General features: G+C 35.1%; 1 protein-coding gene across 4 annotated transcripts in view; it reads right to left on the reverse strand.

Annotated features, from left to right (window-relative positions):
* Col4a5 (collagen type IV alpha 5 chain) overlaps window positions 1-22,681 on the reverse strand; it is a 186,673-nt gene that overhangs the window by 77,076 nt on the left and 86,916 nt on the right. For all 4 annotated transcript variants that reach the window (XM_048336891.1, XM_048336890.1, XM_048336888.1 and 1 more), the window contains exons 9-21: window positions 20,882-20,962; window positions 19,582-19,644; window positions 17,672-17,707; window positions 17,545-17,586; window positions 17,286-17,378; window positions 16,154-16,207; window positions 15,999-16,055; window positions 15,771-15,815; window positions 14,200-14,253; window positions 12,362-12,403; window positions 10,110-10,242; window positions 4,775-4,950; window positions 4,347-4,428 (exon numbers count right to left, since the gene is read on the reverse strand). In XM_048336891.1, the coding sequence (XP_048192848.1) occupies window positions 4,347-4,428; window positions 4,775-4,950; window positions 10,110-10,242; window positions 12,362-12,403; window positions 14,200-14,253; window positions 15,771-15,815; window positions 15,999-16,055; window positions 16,154-16,207; window positions 17,286-17,378; window positions 17,545-17,586; window positions 17,672-17,707; window positions 19,582-19,644; window positions 20,882-20,962 (958 nt within the window). The remainder of the gene's footprint in view (window positions 1-4,346; window positions 4,429-4,774; window positions 4,951-10,109; window positions 10,243-12,361; window positions 12,404-14,199; window positions 14,254-15,770; window positions 15,816-15,998; window positions 16,056-16,153; window positions 16,208-17,285; window positions 17,379-17,544; window positions 17,587-17,671; window positions 17,708-19,581; window positions 19,645-20,881; window positions 20,963-22,681) is intronic.

Raw genomic sequence — 22,681 nt, forward strand, 5'->3', positions numbered from 1 at the left:
TCCATTGTGTATATATACCACATTTTCTTGATCCATTCATCTACTGAGGGGCATCTGGGTTGGTTACATATTTTAGCGATGGTACATTGTGCTGTGATGAACATAGTTGTGCTGGTAGCTTTAGTGCTTGTGGTTCCCTCATTGGCAATAATTAGTAAAATTCTAGGATAGTCCCAGCAGAAGATCACAGAGCTCAATAGCTATGTACATATGAATACATAAGATGATGCTAATCGAAATGAACTCCAACTTAGGGAAATAAGTGGTTTATCATTGTTGTTGTTATTTTCAACATACCATATGAAATTATGCCATTTTCTTTTGTGTTTCTTCCCCAGATTTTTACCCCTGATGTCACTGCAACTGATATTGGTACCCTGAGTATTATATATATATGCTTATTGGAACTAGGGAAGGGAAGGGGAACATCAACATGGAGAGACAAAGGGTAAAAGGCGAACCAATGCAACAGCAATACTTACATAACTATATGCTGTAAACCAGTTGTACCACTCGGTGGTGGGGGGAGTTGGAGACGGGGAAAGGTGAGAAAAATAAGGAAGGAGGTAACAAGTTTGGTAAGAAATGTACTAACTGTAACCTCTCTGTACATCACTTTGACAATAAATAAATTAAGTAAAAAGCATTACATAATGGCTAAGACACAAGAAGATCTTATTCATCAATAATTACCTTGAATGCAAATGAATTAAGTTTCTCAATTAAAAGACACAGTAACTGAGTTTCTCATACCCATTCTTGATTTACAAGAAAGTCACTTCATATCTAAGGTCATCCACAGACTGTAAATGAAGGGATGAAATAAAATGTCCTATACAGATAGAAGACAAAAGAAAGCAGTAGCGATACTGACATTATAAGATACTTTAAATCAAAAGCCATAAAAAGAGACATGAAAAGTCACCAAACGGCCAGGCATTGGTGGTGGCTTATACCAATCATCCTAGCTAAACAGGAAGCTGAGATCTGAGGATCACAGTTCAAAAGCTAGCCAAGGCAGGAAAGTCCATAAGATTTATCTTCATTAATGACCCAAATCTGGAAATGGAGCTGTGACTCAAAGTGCTAGATAACTACCCCTGAGCCCAAAAGTTCAGGGACAGTGTCCAGGCTCTGAGTTCAAGCCCCAGGACCAGCACAATAAAGGTCATCATATAATGACAAAAAGATCAATTTGACAAGAGGAACTAACAGTTCTCTCTCTCTCTCTGTCTCTCTCTCTGTCTCTCTCTCTCTCTGTCTCTCTCTCTCCATATATATATATATATATATATATGCCCAGTATTGGAGAGCCCAAATACAAGAAGTATTAATAGATTGAAAAAGAGACATAAAAATTGGGCACTTAAACCAAGGGAATGAGCATTCAGAGAGAAATTCAGCAAAGAAACTTCAGAGTTACGTGGTATCTTAAGGCAAATGGATCTAAGAGAAATCCACAGAACATTCTATTCAACAGCTGCTGAACACATAGTTTTCATATTCTCCAGAACAGGTCAGATAAGCTACAGAACAAGTCTCAACAAATTAAGAAAATATTAAATCATACCAAGTATCTTCTCAAATCACAATGTAACAAAGCTACAAATCAGTAAAAATATGAACTTTGGAAACTATACAAAGTACATGAAAATTAAACAACTTAGCTTTGAACAAACAATAAATCAAGTAAGAAAGAAATTAAACATTTTCTTAAATTAAATTGGAGTCAAGTGCTGGTGGCTCACACCTCTAATTCTGCTCAGGAGGTTCACAGTTTGATACTAGTCTGGGCAGGAAAATCCATGAGATCCTATCTCTAAATAAGCACCAAAGTTTTCTTTTTTTCTTTTAGTGTTCTTTAGTGATATTATTTGATGGTATGTAAACCAAATAGAAATTCAGTTTAAAAACCTATAAGTAATAAACATTCACTATTTACTGGGAAAAAAAATAATAAGCACCAAAATGCCAGAAGTAGAATGATCGCTCAAACGGTAAAAAGGATTAGGGACAGCACTCAGGCCCTGAGTTCAAGCCCCAGGACCTGTGCATACATGTGCGTGCACACTTGTGCACACACACACATACACACACAAACACGCACACGCGTGCGCGCACACACACACAAATTGGAGACATGCCATTTCAAAATGATGGGATACAACAAATATAGCACTAAGAAATAAGTTCATAGTCACTGGTGCAACATCAAAAAAGTAGGAAAATCTCAGGTTAAAAACTTATCACTATATCTCAGGAATGAGAAAAATTATAACAAATTAAACTCAAGGTTTCCAGAAGGAAAGAAATAATAAAGATTAGAGAAGTGGGTGCCAATGGCTCACACCTGTAATCCTAGCTACACAGGAGGCTGAGACCTGAGGATTAAAGTTCAAAGCTACCCTGGGCAGAAAAGTCCATGAGACCCTTATCTCCAATTAATCACTAGAAAACAGAAAGTGATGCTGTGGTAGAGCACTAGCCTTGACCTAAAGAGCTCAGGAACAGCGCACAGGCCCAGAGTTCAAGCCTCACAGCCGACAAAACAGAGAAATGAAATCTAGTATCAAAGTTTCTCAAAAAGTATTTTTAAACCTATCAATATAATTAGCAATTCTACTATTAGATACATTTCTCTAGGAAACGAAATCACTATGTTGAAGAGACATGTTTCTTGCAACACTATTCACAATACCCAAGAAATGCGAACAACCTAAGTATCCACCTACTGATGAATACATAAAGAAAACATGGTTCATATATGCAATAGAGTATTATTCAGCCATTAACGGCAATGGGATCTTGTCATTTTACCAACATAGCTGGAACTTGTGACCATTATATTAAGTGAAATAAACCAGACAGAAACACAAGTACCACATGATCTCACTCATATGCGGAATGTTAAAAACTGATCTCATGAAAGTTGATAAGAGAATGGTGGTTACCAGAAGCCACAGAAAGTGAAGGATAGGAAAAGTATTAAGTTACAGTTGTATAGGAGTAAAAGCTCTGGGATATATTTGCATGGTATAGTGACTACAGACAATAATTATGTATTGTATACTTCAAGAAGCTAGAAGAAAAAGGTTTTGAAAGTTTGAGAAGATAAATATATGCAATTTGATTTAAACATTATTCATTATATACATATTATATACATACTTTACACAGTATATACATATTGACCATTACATGGTATTCCATTAATACATACTTTTGTATTTAATCAATACAAGTTAAAATTTTTTTTTTCAGGATTTGAACTTGAATTTATTTATTTGTAATGCAGCAGCTGCTATGGGTCAGAAGTGGATGCAATAAACTCAGAGCATATTGCATCTTTATTTTTTTAATTTTTTTTCAAATTTTTATTATCAAACTGGTGTACAGAGAGGTTACAGTTTCAAGTTAAAAATTTTTAAAAATGAGAAAATGTAAAAACAGTAGAAGCACTGGGTAGAAAATTCATGAGGAATTTTACTGCAAAAAGGAAAAGGAACATAGAATAATATATAGCAAAAGATGTGGAACAATTATTAAGGTATTTTTTAGGTAAGTGTGAACATCGTACCCATATGCTAGAGGGAATAATACAACAAAAACTAGAAAACTGATGGTATAGATGCGGCAACAATTCCTGAACCAAAACCTTTGGGTAAACAAGAAGGAAATTGAATCTGTTGTACATACAGAATAACTGTCACTTCAGAAAAAAAAGAATAACTCTCAGGCAAGGAAGTAGTGTGTAAGTACAGATGTGAGTAGGTAAATAAATGTGTTGACAGCAATCGTCAAAAGAGTCTCATTATTACTTTAGCTGGCCAGTGGGGGAAAAAAAAGGTCAGAATTTTAAAATGACAATAGAGAAGGATGTATTCTGTTTGAAAGGAAGAGTGAGGGTGCGGGCTCAGAAGAGGTAGCAACTTGAACTACAAGGATATATTATAGTTCCAAATGAATATAATGAAATGAGAGGAAGAAGGTGCCAGGAATTTATGAGTAGGATTGAATGCAATGATCATCAAGGCATTTAAGTTAGATTATGATGGGAAAAAAGACATGAAAAAGTTAAGAGATATTCAAAGTTGGTAGGTCTCAGTGGGACTTACATAATACGGGGGTCAGGTTATTATACGTAGTGAGCGAAAAAGGTTGGAGATAAGAGATGAGAGAACAGGATTCATAAAATGAATACTATCTAAAAGTACGCTATGGTCAAGTAGATAATCTTGGAGTATGAACACAGGACTGAGTGGCAAACGTAGAATGGAAGATAAGATACGGGGGATTTTGCTGATGCTTTGAAAGAATAAAGGAATGAATATGTTTGGGGATCAAACCTTTCACTCCTTGTTCTCCTGGAAATCCTTTATCACCTGGAGATCCTGGGGAGCCTGGTGGGCCAGCTTTACATAGCGCATCGTCTGAGATTAGATAAAGAAAGGATAATGTGCTAACTGTTGTGAATACCCAGGACTAAGCAAAAAATAAAACTAAAAAGCCTGACAGGCTAGAAAAAAATATTCTATTGGAAGTAACTTCTCTGTAGAAAAACAACTACCATTATGGGACAAAATGAAAGTACAATATTTGTGATGATGAACACTGAAGAGAAAATTTAAAAATTAAACATCAAAGAATAACCAAAACCTAGAAGTAGATTCTCATCAACATTAAGAACATAAATAATGATGCCACATCTTCAGTTAGATTCTCTTATAAATTCAACTGAAACAACAATAAAAGTTCTCAGGGAAAACCTCAGCTTACGAAATGGGATGTAAGGACCAGGAGGGCCAGGAGGACCCGGAAGGCCCGGAGCACCAGGCTGTCCATCAATTCCAGGAGATCCAGGAATAGAAATTCCAGGTGGACCATCATCACCTTTCTGGCCTCTTTCTCCAGGAAATCCAGGGGGACCAGGAGGACCCATAACTGCAGACCCTAAAATAAGAAAAAATACTCATTTAAAAGTATTTCTTAAAAGAGCAAATGATCTAATTTTAGTGCTATTACTTTAGGTGTTAGCAAGACATTAAGTAATGGTAATATCTTCCTTCAACATAAGACTACTATACTTTTATTGTTTTTCTATGACAGTCAACATCCAACGGATGTAAAGTTCCAAATAATGTACTAGTTTGAGTGGAAGAGACAATAATTTAAAGTAGCAATTACTTCTGGAAATTACTAATAACTTTCCATCTGTCCTTTTTTTTAGAAGTGGAACTTTTTATTTTATTTTCAAATTTTTATTATCAAACTGATGTACAGAGAGGTTACAGTTTCATACATTAGGCATTGGATACATTTCTTGTACTGTTTGTTACCTCATCCCTCATTCCCTCTACCCCCTCCCCCTTTCCCTTTCTCCCCATGAGTTGTTCAGTTCATTTACACCAAACAGTTTTGCAAGTATTGCTTTTGTAGTTGTTTGTATTTTTACCCTATATACTACTGTTTACCCGTGTACATGTGGTCTTTTAATGTCAGAAAAGCAGGACGCTATTAAGAGGAGAAAAAGAGGTATTTACAAATATACACAAAAAATATCTCTGTCCCTGGATATTTTCAGTTCTACTGTCTATTCCTGCACAACTACCAGACTCCTATTACTAAAGTTTTAGGTTTTCCAAAACTGGTAAGGAAACTATATACATTTTTGTGGGTTTTTGTTTTTTTGTTTTTTGGGTTTTTTTTTTTTTTGCCAGTCCTAGGCTTTAACTCAAGGCCTGAGCACTGTCCCTGGCTTCTTTTTGCTCAAGGCTAGCACTCTGCCACTGAGCCACAGTGCCACTTCTGGCTTTTTCTATATTTGTGGTGCTGAGGAATCGAATCCAGGGCTTCATATATGTGAGGCAAGTACTCTACCACTAGGCCATATTCCCAGCCCCATATCTTGTTATTTTTTAAAACAATAATTACTTCACTTATAAATTTACTCTTCTAAATTAATTCCAAATCATCTTGTCAGTTTCTCTTTTTTTAGAGGTTGGTCAGTGGTATTAGGATGTGAATTTGGTAGTATACTTACTAGGCAAGCCACTCTTCCACTGAGCCATGCAACCAGTCTCTTTTTAAACACAATCACTTTTGAGATAGTCTTGCTTACTACCTACTGTGTTCCTAGACTGCAATTCTCCTATATTTTCCCTTCCTGCAGTAGCTGGGATGACAGGTGCACGCCACCACATCCAGCTTCATTGCAATGAGTGAAGTCTCTGCCCCAGGCTACCCTAGAACCATGATACTCCTTATCTCTGTGTCTCATGTAACTACGATGATAGGCTGCTTTCTGCTGTGCCCAGATGCTGGTAGAGAAAAGGTCATTGCCCAGGATGGCCTTGACCAACAATCTTATTCACAGTCTCTCGAGTAGCTAGAATTATGGTTATGAACAATCAACACCTCCTAAGTTTTTTTTTTTTAAACTACCGGGAAGTAGAGGGGTCAGGAGGGGAAAAACTCGGAGAGAATGAGGAAAAGGGTGACACTGTTCAAAAAGAAATGCACTCACTACTTGACATATGTAACTGTAACCCTTGTGTACATCACCTTTACAATAACATTTAAATAAAAGAATAAGAAATAAAGAAAATAAAAATAAAACCTACTGGAATTTGGAATGTAATTAATCTGAGCTTATATGTACTTATCATATTATTGTTTCTATAAAATTGATGTCTTGTGGGCTGGGATGTAGCTCAGTGGCAAAGCGCTTGCCTAGCAAGTATAACATCCTAGGTTCGAGCCCCGTACAAAAAAGAAAAGACAAAAAAATACAGTTAAAAAATTTCAGTTTGATAATAAAAAATTTGAAAAAAAAAGTTCACAACCATAAAAATAAAATAAAAAAACAAAAAAATTGATCTCTTGCATAAGCAAATAAGTATATTTCTCCATATATTTTGTAATAACGTTTAGTAATATTTTGCAAAGGGCCCCCAAAAGATCTTTCTTGGGTTTACATGTTTGTTTCATTACTACTGTGAATTACTCTATCTATTGACTTGTTTTCTTTTACTCTATAAACGTAGTCAGTTATAGCAATATTGAATCGCAATTTTGGTATAACATGTACACAGTCATATGCTATATTATTTAATGTACTTCTAGATAGATTTAGTATTTTATTTATGATTATTGCTATGTTTATATGAGGTTGAATTCACTTACTTTTATTGTTAGTCCTTTAAGTGGTTTAGTTTCAAAATTAATTAAATTGAGTTTCCTTTATAAACCTCTGGAATCATTTACAATATAAGCAATATTTGTTCCACAAAAATGTGGTAGAGTCAGGCTGGGGATATGGCCTAGTGTCAAGAGTGCTTGCCTTGAATACATGAAGCCTTGGGTTCAATTCCCCAGCACCACATATATAGAAAACGGCCAGAAGTGGCACTGTGGCTCAAGTGGCAGAGTGCTAGCCTTGAGCAAAAAAGAAGCCAGGGACAGTGTTCAGGCCCTGAGTTCAAGGCCCCGGACTGGCAAAAAAAAATGTGGTAGAATTCATCTATAAAAGCACCAATAAAGTCAATAAATTTTTGTGGAAATCATTAATATTTCAGACCAGACTGGTTGTGTTGGTTCCGAATGATATGATCATAGGTAAGGTCTTTATTTTTTTTTTCAGAGAACATATATTTTCACATTTATTGTCTTTTTGTCTTATTTGGAAATTTTCCAATTGTTGAGTTTGACCATTATTCTTTTTTTCTCATTCTATTTCCTCTTCTTCTTCTCCTTCTCCTTCTCCTTCTCCTTCTCCTTCTACTTCTCCGTCTCCTTCTCCTTCTCCTTCTCCTTCTTCATTGTCAAAGTGAAGTATAGAGGGGTTACAGTTTCATATGTAAGGCAGTGAGTACATTTCTTATCCAACTTGTAGCCTCTTCCCTCATTTTCCCCCCCTCCCCCCTCCCCATTTCCCTCTCAGTTGGTTTACACCAAATGGTTTTGTAAGTATTGCTTTTGCAATGGTTTGCCTTTTTATCCGTTGTCTTTTGATTTTGGTATTCCCTTTCCCTTCCCTAGTTCCAATACACGTATATACAGTAGCCAGGGTACTAAGATCAGATACAGTGATAGCAGGGGTAAAACCTCAGGAAGGGAACACGAGAGAAAAAAAAAGGGGGTATGATTTTACATGGCATGTTAAAATAATTACAACATTTTTTTTCCTTCTACTGGTATGGAAGGTATATAGTTAGCTTCTTTTTTCCAGTGATTATTATTAAAATTTTAATCTGTGTCTTTAAATCTATATTCTTTTACAATTTTTAGAGTATATTGTCAGAGTTAATAATATAAACGTCCTCACTGGATGGCAAGATAAAAAAGACAAAAAAATGAATCCTCTTATCACTAATTCTTCACCCTGTCTGCACCTCATATAAAAATGTTTGAACTGATATCTCCTGGTTGTGACTTTACAATCTTTGTTAATTTTTAATGCTCAATAATTACTTACAGTTAGTGCCTTAGCTGACATGGTTTTCAGTCCATGGTTCTTATACCTCGATGTTGATCTTAAACATCATCCTGAAATCTTTTTTTTTTTCACAATAAAACCTCCAGTAATTATTTGATAATAAGTTTGGAGAATGGTAAACTTTCCAAGTATTCCATCTTCACACCAATATGATGGTTTTGTAAAATGTAGAATCCTAAATCCAGTCTTTTATCCTTATTACTTTGAAAACATGTTCCTTTGGCTTCTCCTATATCGTATTGCTCTTGTAGGTGTTCTTTTTTTGTCAGACAACTTTTAACAGTTATTCTTTATCTCTAAATTCTGAAATGTTCCTGCAATGTATCTAGTTAAAAAGTTTTCTAATATTGTTATCATTTTCCTCTAGTTTAGTGATTCATGACATTTTCCACATGGCTTTTTGTGCATTATTTTAGCACATGGAAGTTCTCAGCCATTATTTGTTTTCAAGTCTCACTCCTTGTCCCATTCTTTCGACTTTGAACTCTCTTCTAGTAGATTTAGAAGTGTCTGGGTTTATCCTTTCCATATCAATTTAACTTTCACATTTTTAATTATTTAACTATTTTCCTGCACTTTGGGAGAATCCCTTATTTCAGTTTTCCAAACAGATAGATTAGTTCACCATCTTGAGATGAATAGTACATATTTAGAGCATAAAGGAATTTCTACTTATTCTCTGTCTTTCCAGTAAAATAACTGATTGTCACCCACCTCATCATGCTAGTATTTCATTACCTACATATTTCTGAAGGGAAAGGAATGATAATTTATTGACTATATATGTATAGCAGGTACTATATCAGAAGCTTCTGTGAATTTTATGTAACTCCTCACTACCACTCCATTTCAGAGATCATCTAAATTAAGATGTTAGACAAGGGCTGTTGAATTGATGGCCGAATTAGAAATGCTACATAGCAATATGTATCTTCAAAGGGAGTGATATAAAATATAGTATTGAGACCTTAGATTTTTTTCCACCACAAAATCACCATGGAGATTTCTATTAGATGATTCTGGAACTCCAGTGGAAAGTGATGCTAACCATTTTTATATAGGAAATCTGAAAAACAAGGCATTGGGAAGTCAGCATTCCCTTTCTAATACCAAGAAAATGTAATGAGTCATCTACTAGACCACACAACTATTTGGAGTAACCTTTCTTAATTTTTAAAGATAAAATGGAACATGTAATTTTAAAAAGCATGACACTAAGTGAACTTTTTTTGTGCAAGTGCTGGTCCTAGAACTTGAACTCAGTGCCGGGATTCTATTCCTAAACTTTTGTGTTCAAAGCTAGTGCTTTACCACTTAAGCCACAGCTCTACCTTTGGCATTTTAGTGGTTAATCCAAAAGAGTCTCACAGAATTTCCTGTCAGAACTGGCTTCAAACCATAAACCTCAGCTGTCAGGTAGGAAGGATTATAGGCATGAGACACTGGTACTAAACTTAAGTGGACTTAAAAAAAGCACAAGTGAGGAATTTCGTGAAAAAAATCTATGGTAGAAGTTGGGCAGAACCTACCATGCTTACCCAGGAACAAGTATGATAAATTTTATACCTGGATTGGCAAGGATAGTATAACCAAATAGACATATAGTTCTTTTTACCTGGAGGTCCAGGAAGGCCGGGTGGACCCTGTACTCCTGGAAATCCTCTTTCTCCTTTTTCTCCAGGCAAGCCAGGTAATCCAGGATTTCCTTTTTCTCCCACAATCAGACCAGTGCCAGGTGTAGGAATTACCTTTAGTGTGAAAGAAAAAAATAAAGACTTAAAGAGGAAGAGCTTGTTCTGAAAGTAATCTGGAACCTACATATCATTATACGCATTTCCTCTTCACAAAAGTACTCAGAAGTAAAATCATTGACACTACTACACAGACTATGTGTCAGTAAGACTACTCCATAAATTGTGTCATATTGTCACATTCTTGTTCACTCCCATCCTTCAATTGTCTAGGAAAGCTCTAATACAAAGTTAGAAGAATTTTTGTGTCTCTTCTTTTACAAATCACATTCAACCCACTGCTGTCATCTACAGTCTGACAATTCCTTACCAAAAATGTCTCTCCAGTTTGCCCTCTTAATTCGCCTTGTCAGAACTACAGTTTCCAACTCATATTTGGACTTGAACTTTTGAGTTTATCCCCTTGTATGGAAATCTACTGCTTCGATATGCTTCCTGGAAAACCAACTGTCCTGTTGACTACTCTGATTAAAGAGAAGAAATTGCTTGGCACTTGTGAAATCTAATGGTACTTTAACCCTAAACTCTATCAAGTCATTTCTCACATCCTATACCATTCATATATCTTTTTCAAGTACTATTTCTAGTAATGAATGTTTACCAAAATGAAACCTGTCTTATGAGAACCACTTCATAAAATGTGTATACTCCTATCTGTTCCTTTGCAAGTGCCATTCCAAACATGTATAATGACTTCCCCCTAATCTTTCACTTTGTCAACTCACATGTCTCTCTTCCTTGAAAAAAAAAGAGCATGTCTTCCAGGAGGACAATTTTTATTAAAGCCCACCAATTTATCATATCCTTTTCTGTGTCTTTTGAGATATCAGGACATAAGTCTAGTCTAAAGAATTTCATATTAAATGAACTAAATATTTAAAACTTCATCTCATAGATCTATAATGGTAAATAAGCTTCAGATTTAAGAATCTTATCAGTCTGGGGTACAAATCAACATGTACTAGTACAGTGTAATAATTACTCCTATTACACAGAAGACATATTAATAGAAACAAAAATAAAAATAAAAATTTTATCCCAGAATTGGGATGGTAATTACAAAAGGAAATTGTGCTGCTGGGCAGGATTACACTTCCAAATTTTTCATTTTTTTTTCTGATATTCATCAACATTTTTTAAAGTTTTTATTATCAAACTGATGTACAGAGAGGTTACAGTTTCATACCTTAGGCATTGGATACATTTCTTGTACTGTTTGTTACCTCGTTCCTCATTCCCCCCTCCCCCCTCCCCATCATCAATATTTTATTATCTCATTTTCTAAAGTGATTATTTCCTAAAGGAGTCAAACTCTTAATTTTAAGATTAAAAGTGAATGAAAATTGTCATAGATCTTCTTTAAGCATATTCTAATTGAATTTAGTACAATTTTAAGTAGTAATATCTGAGATTCATCATGAACAAAAAGACATTATTTCACAAATGTCTGGATGTACAGAATAAATTTTCTGGCAATCACACTGTTGTGGCCTAAATGTATCTTAATATCTAGAGTCTTAGGATATTTCAATCAAACAAAAACCCATTGATCAAATCTGGTAACAATATTTTCTTTGTAACAAGAGTAAAAATACACTTGATTTAAATTTCATGGTAGACACAAATAAGATAGAAAATCTTCAATTTTCCCCACAAATTATTCTTTTACAGAGCAACTTCCTAAATCTGTTTTAAGAGCTCATACAAAGCATACATTCAGGAAGGAAAGAAATGTAAATCAACCAATTACAAGTTGAGAAATGCTATTAGGACCAAATCCATCCCAATCCTGAACTCTGCAGGAGAAACAGCCAATTTCCACTTTCTCAAGAGTTTCATTCATTGAATCTTTGTAAGCAACACTTGCACCATCTGCTGGTTGCTGTAGGAATGATTTGGCAATCATGACACAAACCACCCAATGCCACAAACGTGTACCTTTACTGTAAAGAAGTAATACACAGGCAGAATAAATATAAAAGCCCTGTAGTCAACACTACTGAAATTTCAATATGTAAAGACGTCTCAGCCAGTAGAAGTTGATAATGACTTAATTTAGAGACAAAAATAATTAATGCAATATTAAGAGAGATAAAAGAAGACTTTAAAAACTTACCAGTCCAGGAGGCCCAGGTGGGCCAGTATCACCCTTTTGGCCCTATTCAATACAATTGTACAATACATGAGTAAAAGTCACATGAAAACATCAATTTTTCTCGACTACAAGAGATAATTGAGTCTCATAAAGACATAAGTCAATAAAATAGCATTCATGAGAAATATGAATAAATGAAACAATACTAAGCTAAGCTTACAACTACCTGTAGTACTGTCTCAGCTTTACTACCTCTACCATCTTTGACTAAATTAACCTCCCTCACTTATTTGAAATAGACTTTAGACTTCTAGTTGAAACATTATTTCATTTTAATTTTCTTACTTTCTGGCAAGTTATAACTTCTCTGCAACAAAGATAATGAAAGAATTGTACCACTAGAGTCAGTTAAAATCATCAAATTTTTTACACTTATCTTTAATTCCTTCTCATAAAGCTAGTAAAGGGCATCAATTTAGTGTCATTTCCATTACTAATGGACACATTCAAGGCATTGGTCTTAACTATAATCAGTAACAGCTAATAAATTGTAATTGCTTTTGTGAGTTTGCTCTTAGAAGCTAATAAAAGACAGATTTATGCAAAATCTTTATCATTGATCAGTAGCTATAACAACATGAAGAACATAATACTCAGTTGTTACTCCATTGACCAAGGCTAAACAATAAATGTCTACTTTAGATCTCTATTTCTGGACTTGTTCTTCTACATATAGACTCCTAGTTTCAGGAGTTAGAGTGTCATATAACTTAATAATTGAAGAAATTCTGTCCTCTGAGTATTTCCTGCCTCCATTATTTCAACTGACTTGTAGGCCAAACTAAAACTTGAGTCTATTTTATAGACAAAGCAAAATTACAATATATGCCCTCTAGGTATATTCAAGTTTGGAACATCTATCCCTAGTTGCCTTTTTTTTCAGTTTGGTTTTGATATAACACAATTAGAGACCAGAGGGCTTGAAGAATTGGTTATTTTGACTTGCCAAAATAGGGAAGTGTGTGCTTCATATATTTTTTTCAAAGTGACTTTTAAAATAGGTAACTAAATAAATGATCTCAGACTGCACTGGTCCAGGGAAAACAATAACAAAGAATTAGTCACAGACTTACAGACAATAATTACATCCAGAATGGAAAAGTTTAGAGAAGAGATTCTAAATTCAAGCTTTAAGGCTTTGTAGTAAGAGAACCTCACTAAAATTGTACTAAATTCCCTTTCTGAAAAACACACGCTTAGGGCTGGAAATATGGTCTAATGGTAGAGTGCTTGCCTCGCATACATGAAGCCCTGGGTTCGATTCCCCAGCACCACATATACAGAAAAAGCCAGAAGTGGCGCTGTGGCTCATGTGGTAGAGTGCTAGCCTTGAGCAAAAAGAAGCCAGGGACAGTGCTCAGGCCCTGAGTCCAAGCCCCAGGACTGGCACACAAAAAAAAGCTTGTTGACACATGCAAAGGCATTGAGTTCACAGTGAAAATGCTATCATTGAATAATCATCCCTGCACTTGTAACATATGGACTGTGATTTAGAGTAATGAAAATAAAATGTATGTCAACCCCTCCCCCACTTTACAAGAGCAACAGCAATGCTCATAAGACAAGCATGACCACAGAGAAGTAGGAGAACATCCTCAGGGGAGAAAGAGAGATGGGAGAGAGAAGAAATTTAGAGGCTAAGGTATAAAAGAAAAAAGACAATAATAAAAGATGGATAAAGAAGGCATGTTCAGAATACAAAAACTATAACTTTTACATTTGTAATGCATCTTTGGGAGAGAAAAGGATTACTTTAATGAGAATAAAACCAATCACTTTGAAAGAAAAAAAAATCTTACCTTTTCACCATCCCTTCCTGGTTCACCAGGGTACCCAGGATCACCAGGCAAACCCTTTAAAACAGAGGACAGGATGATATCAGCAAAAATGGCAGGGTAATAAGAAAGTCTCCCAAAGCCTCTCCTAGCAGAAACATTAAGAACAAAATCAGCCCTTTCAGAGCTGTAGAAATTACCCAAAGCTTACAACAATAAAAGAAGCATTTCCTTTGCTTTTGAAAGGTTAAATATTTGTAGAGCTTCATGGCTCATTCTATTCCCATCCCCTCCTTATCAAGTTTTGTAGGTAAAAACCTAGCAAAAATCCCCAACTCCTTTAAAGCCCCATTCCCAGAGAATTATCACTACCAGTACTGTCTATTGGTTTACAAGTAGACTTTACTTACAAAACTGTCTTTTTAACCTGTCTTGGGCTCTCCCAAAGCAAACAGAAATACCCTATGTAATTCTTGAAAATAATCAGGGGCAATAGTTTGACTATCATGGTTTCTTGAATCACAAAACAAGAGTCTATTTGTTTGAAGAGAAGCCAAAATCTAAGAACATATTTGTTTCTAATTATTTTATATGTTGCCACAGGTTGTAAGTTAAAGATTACTTGTTTAATAAAAATCAACTTGGGGGCTGGGAATATGGTCTAGTAGCAAGAGTGCTTGCCTCATATACATGAAGCCCTCGGTTCCATTCCCCAGCACCACATATATAGAAAATGGCCAGAAGTGGTGCTGTGGCTCAAGTGGCAGAGTGCTAGCCTTGAGCAAAAAGAAGCCAGGGACAGTGCTCAGGCCCTGAGTCCAAGGCCCAGGACTGGCCAAAAAAAAAAAATCAACTTGGAACCAACTTCTAACATCCTGTCTTATTAAGAGTCATCCCTTTCCTTTGGAATGGCTACAGATTCATCAAATTTTCTCTTTCATCCTAAAAGCTTTGCTTAATGCTCATTTTGTATATACATTGATATAAAAGCTGCTGGAAATAATACTCCTGGACTTGTATATTTTTATCATTTCTGTAGTAATTACAAGTACCTGTAGAAGTCTTTGTTCACAAAAAGTTGTCAGTGTTCATAGCAGTTTTATTCATAATGACCAAAATTCAGAAACAAGCAAAATATCCTTCAATGAGTAAATGACTAAACAATTTGATAAATAAAAAATAAATTATGGACAAAATTGTTCAAAGACTGGGAAGGGGATAAGAAAGAATGAAAAAGATAAATTTGCGACTGGGAGTGTGGCTTAATGTAGAGTGCTTGCCTAGCATGCATGAAGCCCTGGGTTTGATTCCTCAGCACCACATAAACAGAAAAGGCCAGAAGTGGCGCTATGGCTCAAATGGTAGAATGCTATCGTTGAGCAAAAAATGCCACTCACGTGCTCAGGACCTGAGTTCAAGCTCCAGGACTGGCAAAAAAAAATCACAATGAAACTCTTTGTACAATTACTGTGCCATAGTAAAAAAGAAAAAAACAACCAGAAGATAATTTCTATCAATTTAAATTAACTAAATTCTACCACCATCCACAATAATTTTTACATTTTTGGTGAGAGGAAAGAGCCTTAGCTACTCACTGGAATTCCTGGTTGACCATTCTCTCCATCTTTGCCTGGTTTACCCTATAGAATACAAAAAATGGTGGAAGAAGAATATAAATTCCTGCCTTAGAGCATACAAATACACCTTTTAGATGTCAATATTACATATTTCAGTGGTGATATTATCAAGCTTTAAAAAAGTCGGAAGGATGCACACATATACACACCTATTTTATAAAGAATATTAGGAGTTGTAACACTTACTCTTTTGCCTGGCTCTCCTTGCTCACCCTTGTCGCCTTTCACACCACCAGGAGGGCCCTGTACAGATGAAATAAGTCGTTTCATATTGCTTCTAGGGATACTATGTGTCAATACAAGTTGATGTTAAATGATGCTAAAGAATTTTAGGTACTTACAGGAACACCACACATTCCTGGAGGTCCAGGTGGTCCTCGGTCACCAGGATCTCCCTGTTCAATTGTAAGGTAAAGGAAAACTGTTTTCACAATGGTATACTCAAACTATAGGAGCTAAGTACATTTAACAAACTAAACTACACACTCGAGTATTATAATCAGATAGAATGTTTCTAACTCAAATTTGATATCTGCTACACACACACACACACACACACACACACACACACACACACACACACACACAATCAGCTGGCTAAAAGTAGCTCACATTTATAATCTTAGCTACTCAGAGGCCAAGATCCAGAGGACTGTAGTTCAAAACCAGCCTTGACAGAAAAGCCTACAAAATACTATCTCCAATTAGTCAGCAAAAAGCAGGGCTAGAGGCACAACTTGAGTGGTAAAGCATCACCCATGAGCAAGTAAACTAAGAAAACTATGTTTTGAGCTCAAGTGGCAGTATAATAAAAAACAGAAACTGGAGCCATTTTAGTTGCTTCTTTTTTTTGCCAGTCCTGAGGCTTGAACTCACTGTCCCTGGCTTCTTTTTGCTCAAGGCTAGCACTCTACCACTTGAGCCACAGCTCCACTTCCGACTTTTTCTATATATGTGGTGCTGAGGAATCAAACCCAGGACTTCATGTATATAAAGCAAGCATTCTACAACTAGGCCATATTCCCAGCCAAAAATGTGCTGTTTTTTTTATTGTTATTGTAAAGTTAATATACAGAGGAATTATGGTTACATAAAGTCAATTAATAAGTGCATTTCTTTTTGACAGTGTCACCTCTTCCCTTGTTTTCTCCCAATTTTTCTCCCCCACAAGTTGTATCCTTCATTTTCAACATAGTGTCTAGTATCACTGCTGTATTTGTTTTCCTTTGTTCCATCATTTCTGTGCTTCCCCTCCCCCTCCCCAAACAGATAAACTTATCTAAAAGACAGGAACAGAAATTAAAAAACCCAGCAACACAGGAGAAAAAAAGAAGCAAGATACATACATACATATATATATATACATATATATACACACACACATATATATACATATATATAGTAAAAGGACTACTTCAATTTAGTTAACACACACATAACAAGACTTTATTGATTTCTTCCCTACATACTCACCTGATCTCCTTTTTGAAACTCTACATCAATTGGTCTTTTCTGCTCACTGATCTGCCCAGGTGGCCCAGGAGGCCCCTGAAGACCTTGCTCACCCTGTTTTCAAGACAGAATAAGACAGTGATGTTTCACAATCTACAAAGACAATAATATACCAGGTAAATTTTCAGTCTCAAGAAGCAAGGGAAAGAAAATCACAGCCCAAGTGACTATGAAAGGAGAACACTGACAGCTGAATAGCCAACTCTTTTTCTCTACTCACCTTTTCACCTTTGGGTCCCTGGAAGTTTAAACCCATATTCCCCTGGAGAGAGAAGTTTCAGTTTAAAATATCATTGACAATACAAAAGAATCCACATTAAATAAAAGGTAAATGAAAAGAAAATTACCTTTGGTCCTGGCAATCCTGGTGGGCCAGGAGGGCCCTAAGAAAATATAAAAAAAGGAAAATATATATGCTACAAGTTTATTTAAACTGTATCTGTTTTCATTGAAAAATTAAAACCGAAAGATCCCTTCAAAATAATATTTTCAGGGTTAGGGATGTAACTCAATCATAAAGCACTTCTCAGTAGCTTGAGCTATCACAATGATTTCTGTTTTTTATTGCCTTGTTGCTTTTTAATGAAATACACATTTCAATTAAGAAAAACAAATTAGATGAATGTGGAAATGTGGAGTTCCCAAGAGGTAGTGGTTAGGGTGCATAGAGAAGAGGGAGAATACTAATGTAAAATCAAGACAAGTTAATTTTACCATAAACACACATATCATATTGCTCTTATTAGAATTATGGATAAAGTAGGTATCCTAAAGCAAAAACTGTAGTTCCAAAATGCATCTGGTTTTTTATTAACCCAGTTGTGTTTTTATACAATCCATTGGTGTTTTTGAGAATTTTTCAAAGTTTGAAAAATTAGACATTTGTTTGCTTATGTACATTGCCTCTATCTCAACTTATTTGCATATTGCATCTTGGTGTCAATCTTAAGATTGTGATTCATCGGTTGACAATGGGTTAATTGTGGAGCGATTTGGATATGTGAAAGAAAAGGTTAAGAATATTCAAAGTATTAAAAATGTTCCCAAGGAATACCAATATTCTAACAAGAGAGTTAAGAAAAAGTAACATGGTTCAATTTCCTACTTTGCAGAAGGTCTACAACTAAAGCAAACAAAACAAATGAGTTTTTAATCATTTCCAAGTATCATAAAAGCAGAAATCACAGTTTTGCTGGCAGATTCTTCTAGGATTAATTAAATTCTATTGCCTTCATTCAAAAGTAAAGAGCCAATTGTCACAAAAACTATTAGAAGGTCATTTTCCTTCTCTTCCAAGTCACACAAGTCTATGAAAAAATGCAGAACAATTAAAGACATATATCTAGTTTATAAATCTGTTTTGTCCTAGCACTCTAAACAAAAACTCAGATTTAAAGAAGACACATGTTTGATCAAGTAACTAGAAGATCTCATGAGATATTATCATATTCACTGAGATGGCTATAAATGAGTTCAATACTGATATATCAAAAAGAACCAACAAATTATTTTAGGGATTCAGGAATAGTTCATGAAAGGTTTGATGTCTCTCACTGCAATAAAGCAAATGCTTTTTGTGTGGTACTAGAGACTGAACTAAGGGTTTCACATATGCTACATAAGCACTCCACAACTGAGGTATACCTCCTGCACCCACTTTATGTATTTTAAATATTCCTTCTACCTATCTCATTTTTCCATCTGTAGGATGAAGGTTTATTACAAATATGTATTATTCAACATAACATAAAATTACCCATAATAAATCTGGGCATCAATGGCTCATGCCTGTAATCATAACATCTTGGGAAATATAACTGTTTGAAGACCAAGGCCAAACTAAGCATATACAAAGAGGCCTTTCTCCAAAACCTGGTAGCATGTTCCTGTCATTCCAGCTTCATGGGAGGCTAAAATTCATTTCAAGCCAGCCTTGGCAGAAACCTCCATGAAAGTATATCTCTCAACAGAAAGATGTTGGGACATGCCTATCATTGCAACTACATCAGGAAGCCAAAATTAGACAGAAAGTGAGACACTATCTCAAAAATGACTAATGCAAAGATGGGGTCAGAGTCATGGTTCATCAGGAGAGCACCTGCTTAGCAAGTGCGAGGCTCTAAGTTCAAAGCTCAGTACTGCTAAAACATTAATGTAATTATGGTTATGAATACTGAAAATGTATTGTATTAATAATAATATTTCTAAAATCAACTCAAGGGAAAAGAGGAGAAATGAAATTCTAGAAGAAACTTACCATCAAACCTGGTGGTCCTGGAGGGCCAATTGGCCCTGGTATGCCCATGGGACCAGCTGGGCCCTGTTATAAAGGGAAGAGCAAAAAGAATGAAAAAAAACAAAAACAAATGAAACTCATCAATGTATCTTAAAAAAAAAACTAAGTTAAACTTAAGTTGTTGCTAGAATTCCATTCTATATATAATTCTGTAGTATTATGAACAGAATTTTAAAATGTATACAAAATAATTCAGTAATTTATTGTAAAGGAATTTAAGCAGACGATGCAGATTTCAGAAAGCTTACATTTTACAATGGTACATAAATATATAAAAAATTTACAAAATAAAGAAATAACAGTGGGCATTTATTATGCCTTTCTTGCTGGAAATGGGAAGTAAAACTGTACTCCTTTCAAGATAACCCCTCTAATTTTAAAATAAGTAAGATGAAAGACAAAGAGGGAAAAAGAATAACTGCAATAAGTGATAAGGGAATAATGCAAGTATTATGAAATAAAATCAGGCAAACTTAAATGTTAAAAATTTGCATGCTTTACAAACTTGCTATTCTACACTTAAGTATAAAGATGAGTTAATTTTGTAATGAAATAAATTATACTATGGTCACAAGTAGAAACTTATATGAAGATAAAAACAGAGTGAACTCTAACCATGGATAAATCTCAAAATATCTAGCAGAATAAAGTACATTTCAGAAAATTACATAAATATTACATTATTTTTTTAAAAGCAGAATGCCCTGATTTTTGTCTATATTGATTCCAATGAATCAAGCAGTGGTCTTCCTCATCTGTAAATAATCAAAAGTCATAGCTAAATGATGTGGTGCATGCTTGCAATCCCAGCATGCAGGAGGCAGAGGGAGGAAGTTCAATGTCAGTGTGTGCTACACAGAGTGAGTCTCTTTCCAAAAATAAATAAATAAAAAGTTACTACTGCATTTAGGCATATTTCCTCACATTATCAATCTTTTCCTTAGGATTACATGTGATGGTTACAGGGAACTTGGCTGCTTCCTACCCCATAAAAATAAGAACAGAGAAACTTATTTCTGTTGCTAATTTCCAAAACAAATATATCCATGGATTCAGGATAGAAAATTAAAAGAACATGATAGAACTTATTAAAATTCTCCCTGGCTCTACTTGCTTGTATTTTTATGTGAAGGCACATGAATATCTAGAAAATATAAGATGATAATTTCTATGAATATGATAGAGATTTTTAAAGTTTGATGACTTGCTATGAAGTTATAATATAATCACATAGCAAACAACAAAATCTCTGGATGCTTACTTGTAACCCAGGACGACCTGGATATCCCAGGTTCCCCTTTGGTCCTGGCAGTGATGACATGATGATACTCCCTGGTTCTCCCTAAAAGAAATCATCAATGGTAGTTATAACAGTTATTGTATGTAAAAAAATTGGCAAGAACAATAATGATATGCAAACACAATGCATCATGTAAGTATATAAAAGATTAAGTTATCTCAGTAATTTTATGAAAACAAAAGTATCTTTAAAAATTAAAAGTAGCCAGGGTATGCTGAATGACAGTACATTTATTAAGTCTGTGGTAACTTTAGAAACTCATTTATAAAAAATATGTTTTACATATAAGGATTTCTTCAAGGACTGTTTTAAAGTCTAAATGAAATAAATCAAGCCTCTGTTTTCATTGGACAAACAATAAGAAAAGGAAATTCAGACCATAATATGTAAACAAATAAGACAGCAACAATTCAGTCAGGTGCTATGAAGGAAAGTACAAGGAACAAGTGAGTAGTAATGAAATAGTAAAAAAAAATTATTTTGGGTAGTCAAAACAGAGCAATCTGTGAAGGGAACATTCAGGTCTCAAACTGGAAGATAAGCAAGGAATTTGGCATATTCATATAAATGAAAAGAGGACTGCAGATGGAGCTTAGTGGTAGAATGCTTGTCTAGTATGCATGAGGTCCTGCATTTGATCCTCTGAATCTCAGAAACAAAAAAATAATAAAAAAATAAAACTAATGACTGCATGCAGACTGTGTGATCAGTGAGCCAAGGAAAAAGCTGTTTGAGATAAGGCTGTAAATTAAGTGCAGGGACTAGAACATGAAGGTCTTCCAAGTCGTGGAAGAAAGCAGACTTTATTTTAGATACACTGTGGGAAGCCCTTGAACGTTTCTACACAAAGAGATTAAATTATTGATTTACACTTTCAAACATCATTCTTGTTTGGTTGAAAATAAATCAGGCTGGGGCATGGGGAATAGAAGCAGGAAAAAAGAGACTAGTTAAGTGGTTACTATAGTTCAGAGGAGATCTTATGGCTAGCTTAGTGTCACTAGCGAGAGAAAAGTAGATAAAATGCTTTTTATAAGCAAACTCAATCACATTCAATGACAGAATGGAGCAAGGACGTGAAAGAGTGAAAGAAACAAACACTAAACCTCAGATTTTGAATTTGTGTAAGCATATACATATGCAAACTTTATATATGGGTTGCCAGAGGAAGGAGCAGATTTATTTAGGGCAGGTTAGCTTGGAATATGTTAATTAACTGTCTGGAAGATATCTGACTAGAGATGTCAGGGAAGAAGTTTAACATGTACATGTTGAACTCAGACGAACAGTCTGATTTGGAAACATAAATGTAAGTGTATAGTAAGCACATAGCATTCTACACTATGGATAATAATATTACTACATATGTAGGAGAAAAAAGGGTCAGGACAGTGTCCTGAATGAAGGTGAGAAGAGCAGAGAGTGGAAGGGAGGAGAGGAGAGGGGAGGAGAGAGGAAGGAAAAAGAGAGGGGAGGAAAAGGGAGGAGAACAACAATGTGCATCTATAATTAGAATGGAGATGAAAAATCAGGAGAGTGGCTGGGCACTGGTGGCTCAAGCCTGTAACCCTACCTACTCAGAAGGCTGAGGAGTATCCAATGCCTAATGTATGAAACTGTAACCTCTCTGTACATCAGTTTGATGATAAAAATTTGAAAAAAAAATTAAAATTTGAAAAAAAACAAGAAGGCTGAGGATCTGAGGATCGAGGTTAAAAGCCAGCTCAGGCAGGAAAGTTCACGAAACTCTTTTCTCCAATT

This window comes from Perognathus longimembris, chromosome 28, assembly GCF_023159225.1.
Source record: "Perognathus longimembris pacificus isolate PPM17 chromosome 28, ASM2315922v1, whole genome shotgun sequence".
NCBI lineage: Eukaryota > Metazoa > Chordata > Mammalia > Rodentia > Heteromyidae > Perognathus > Perognathus longimembris.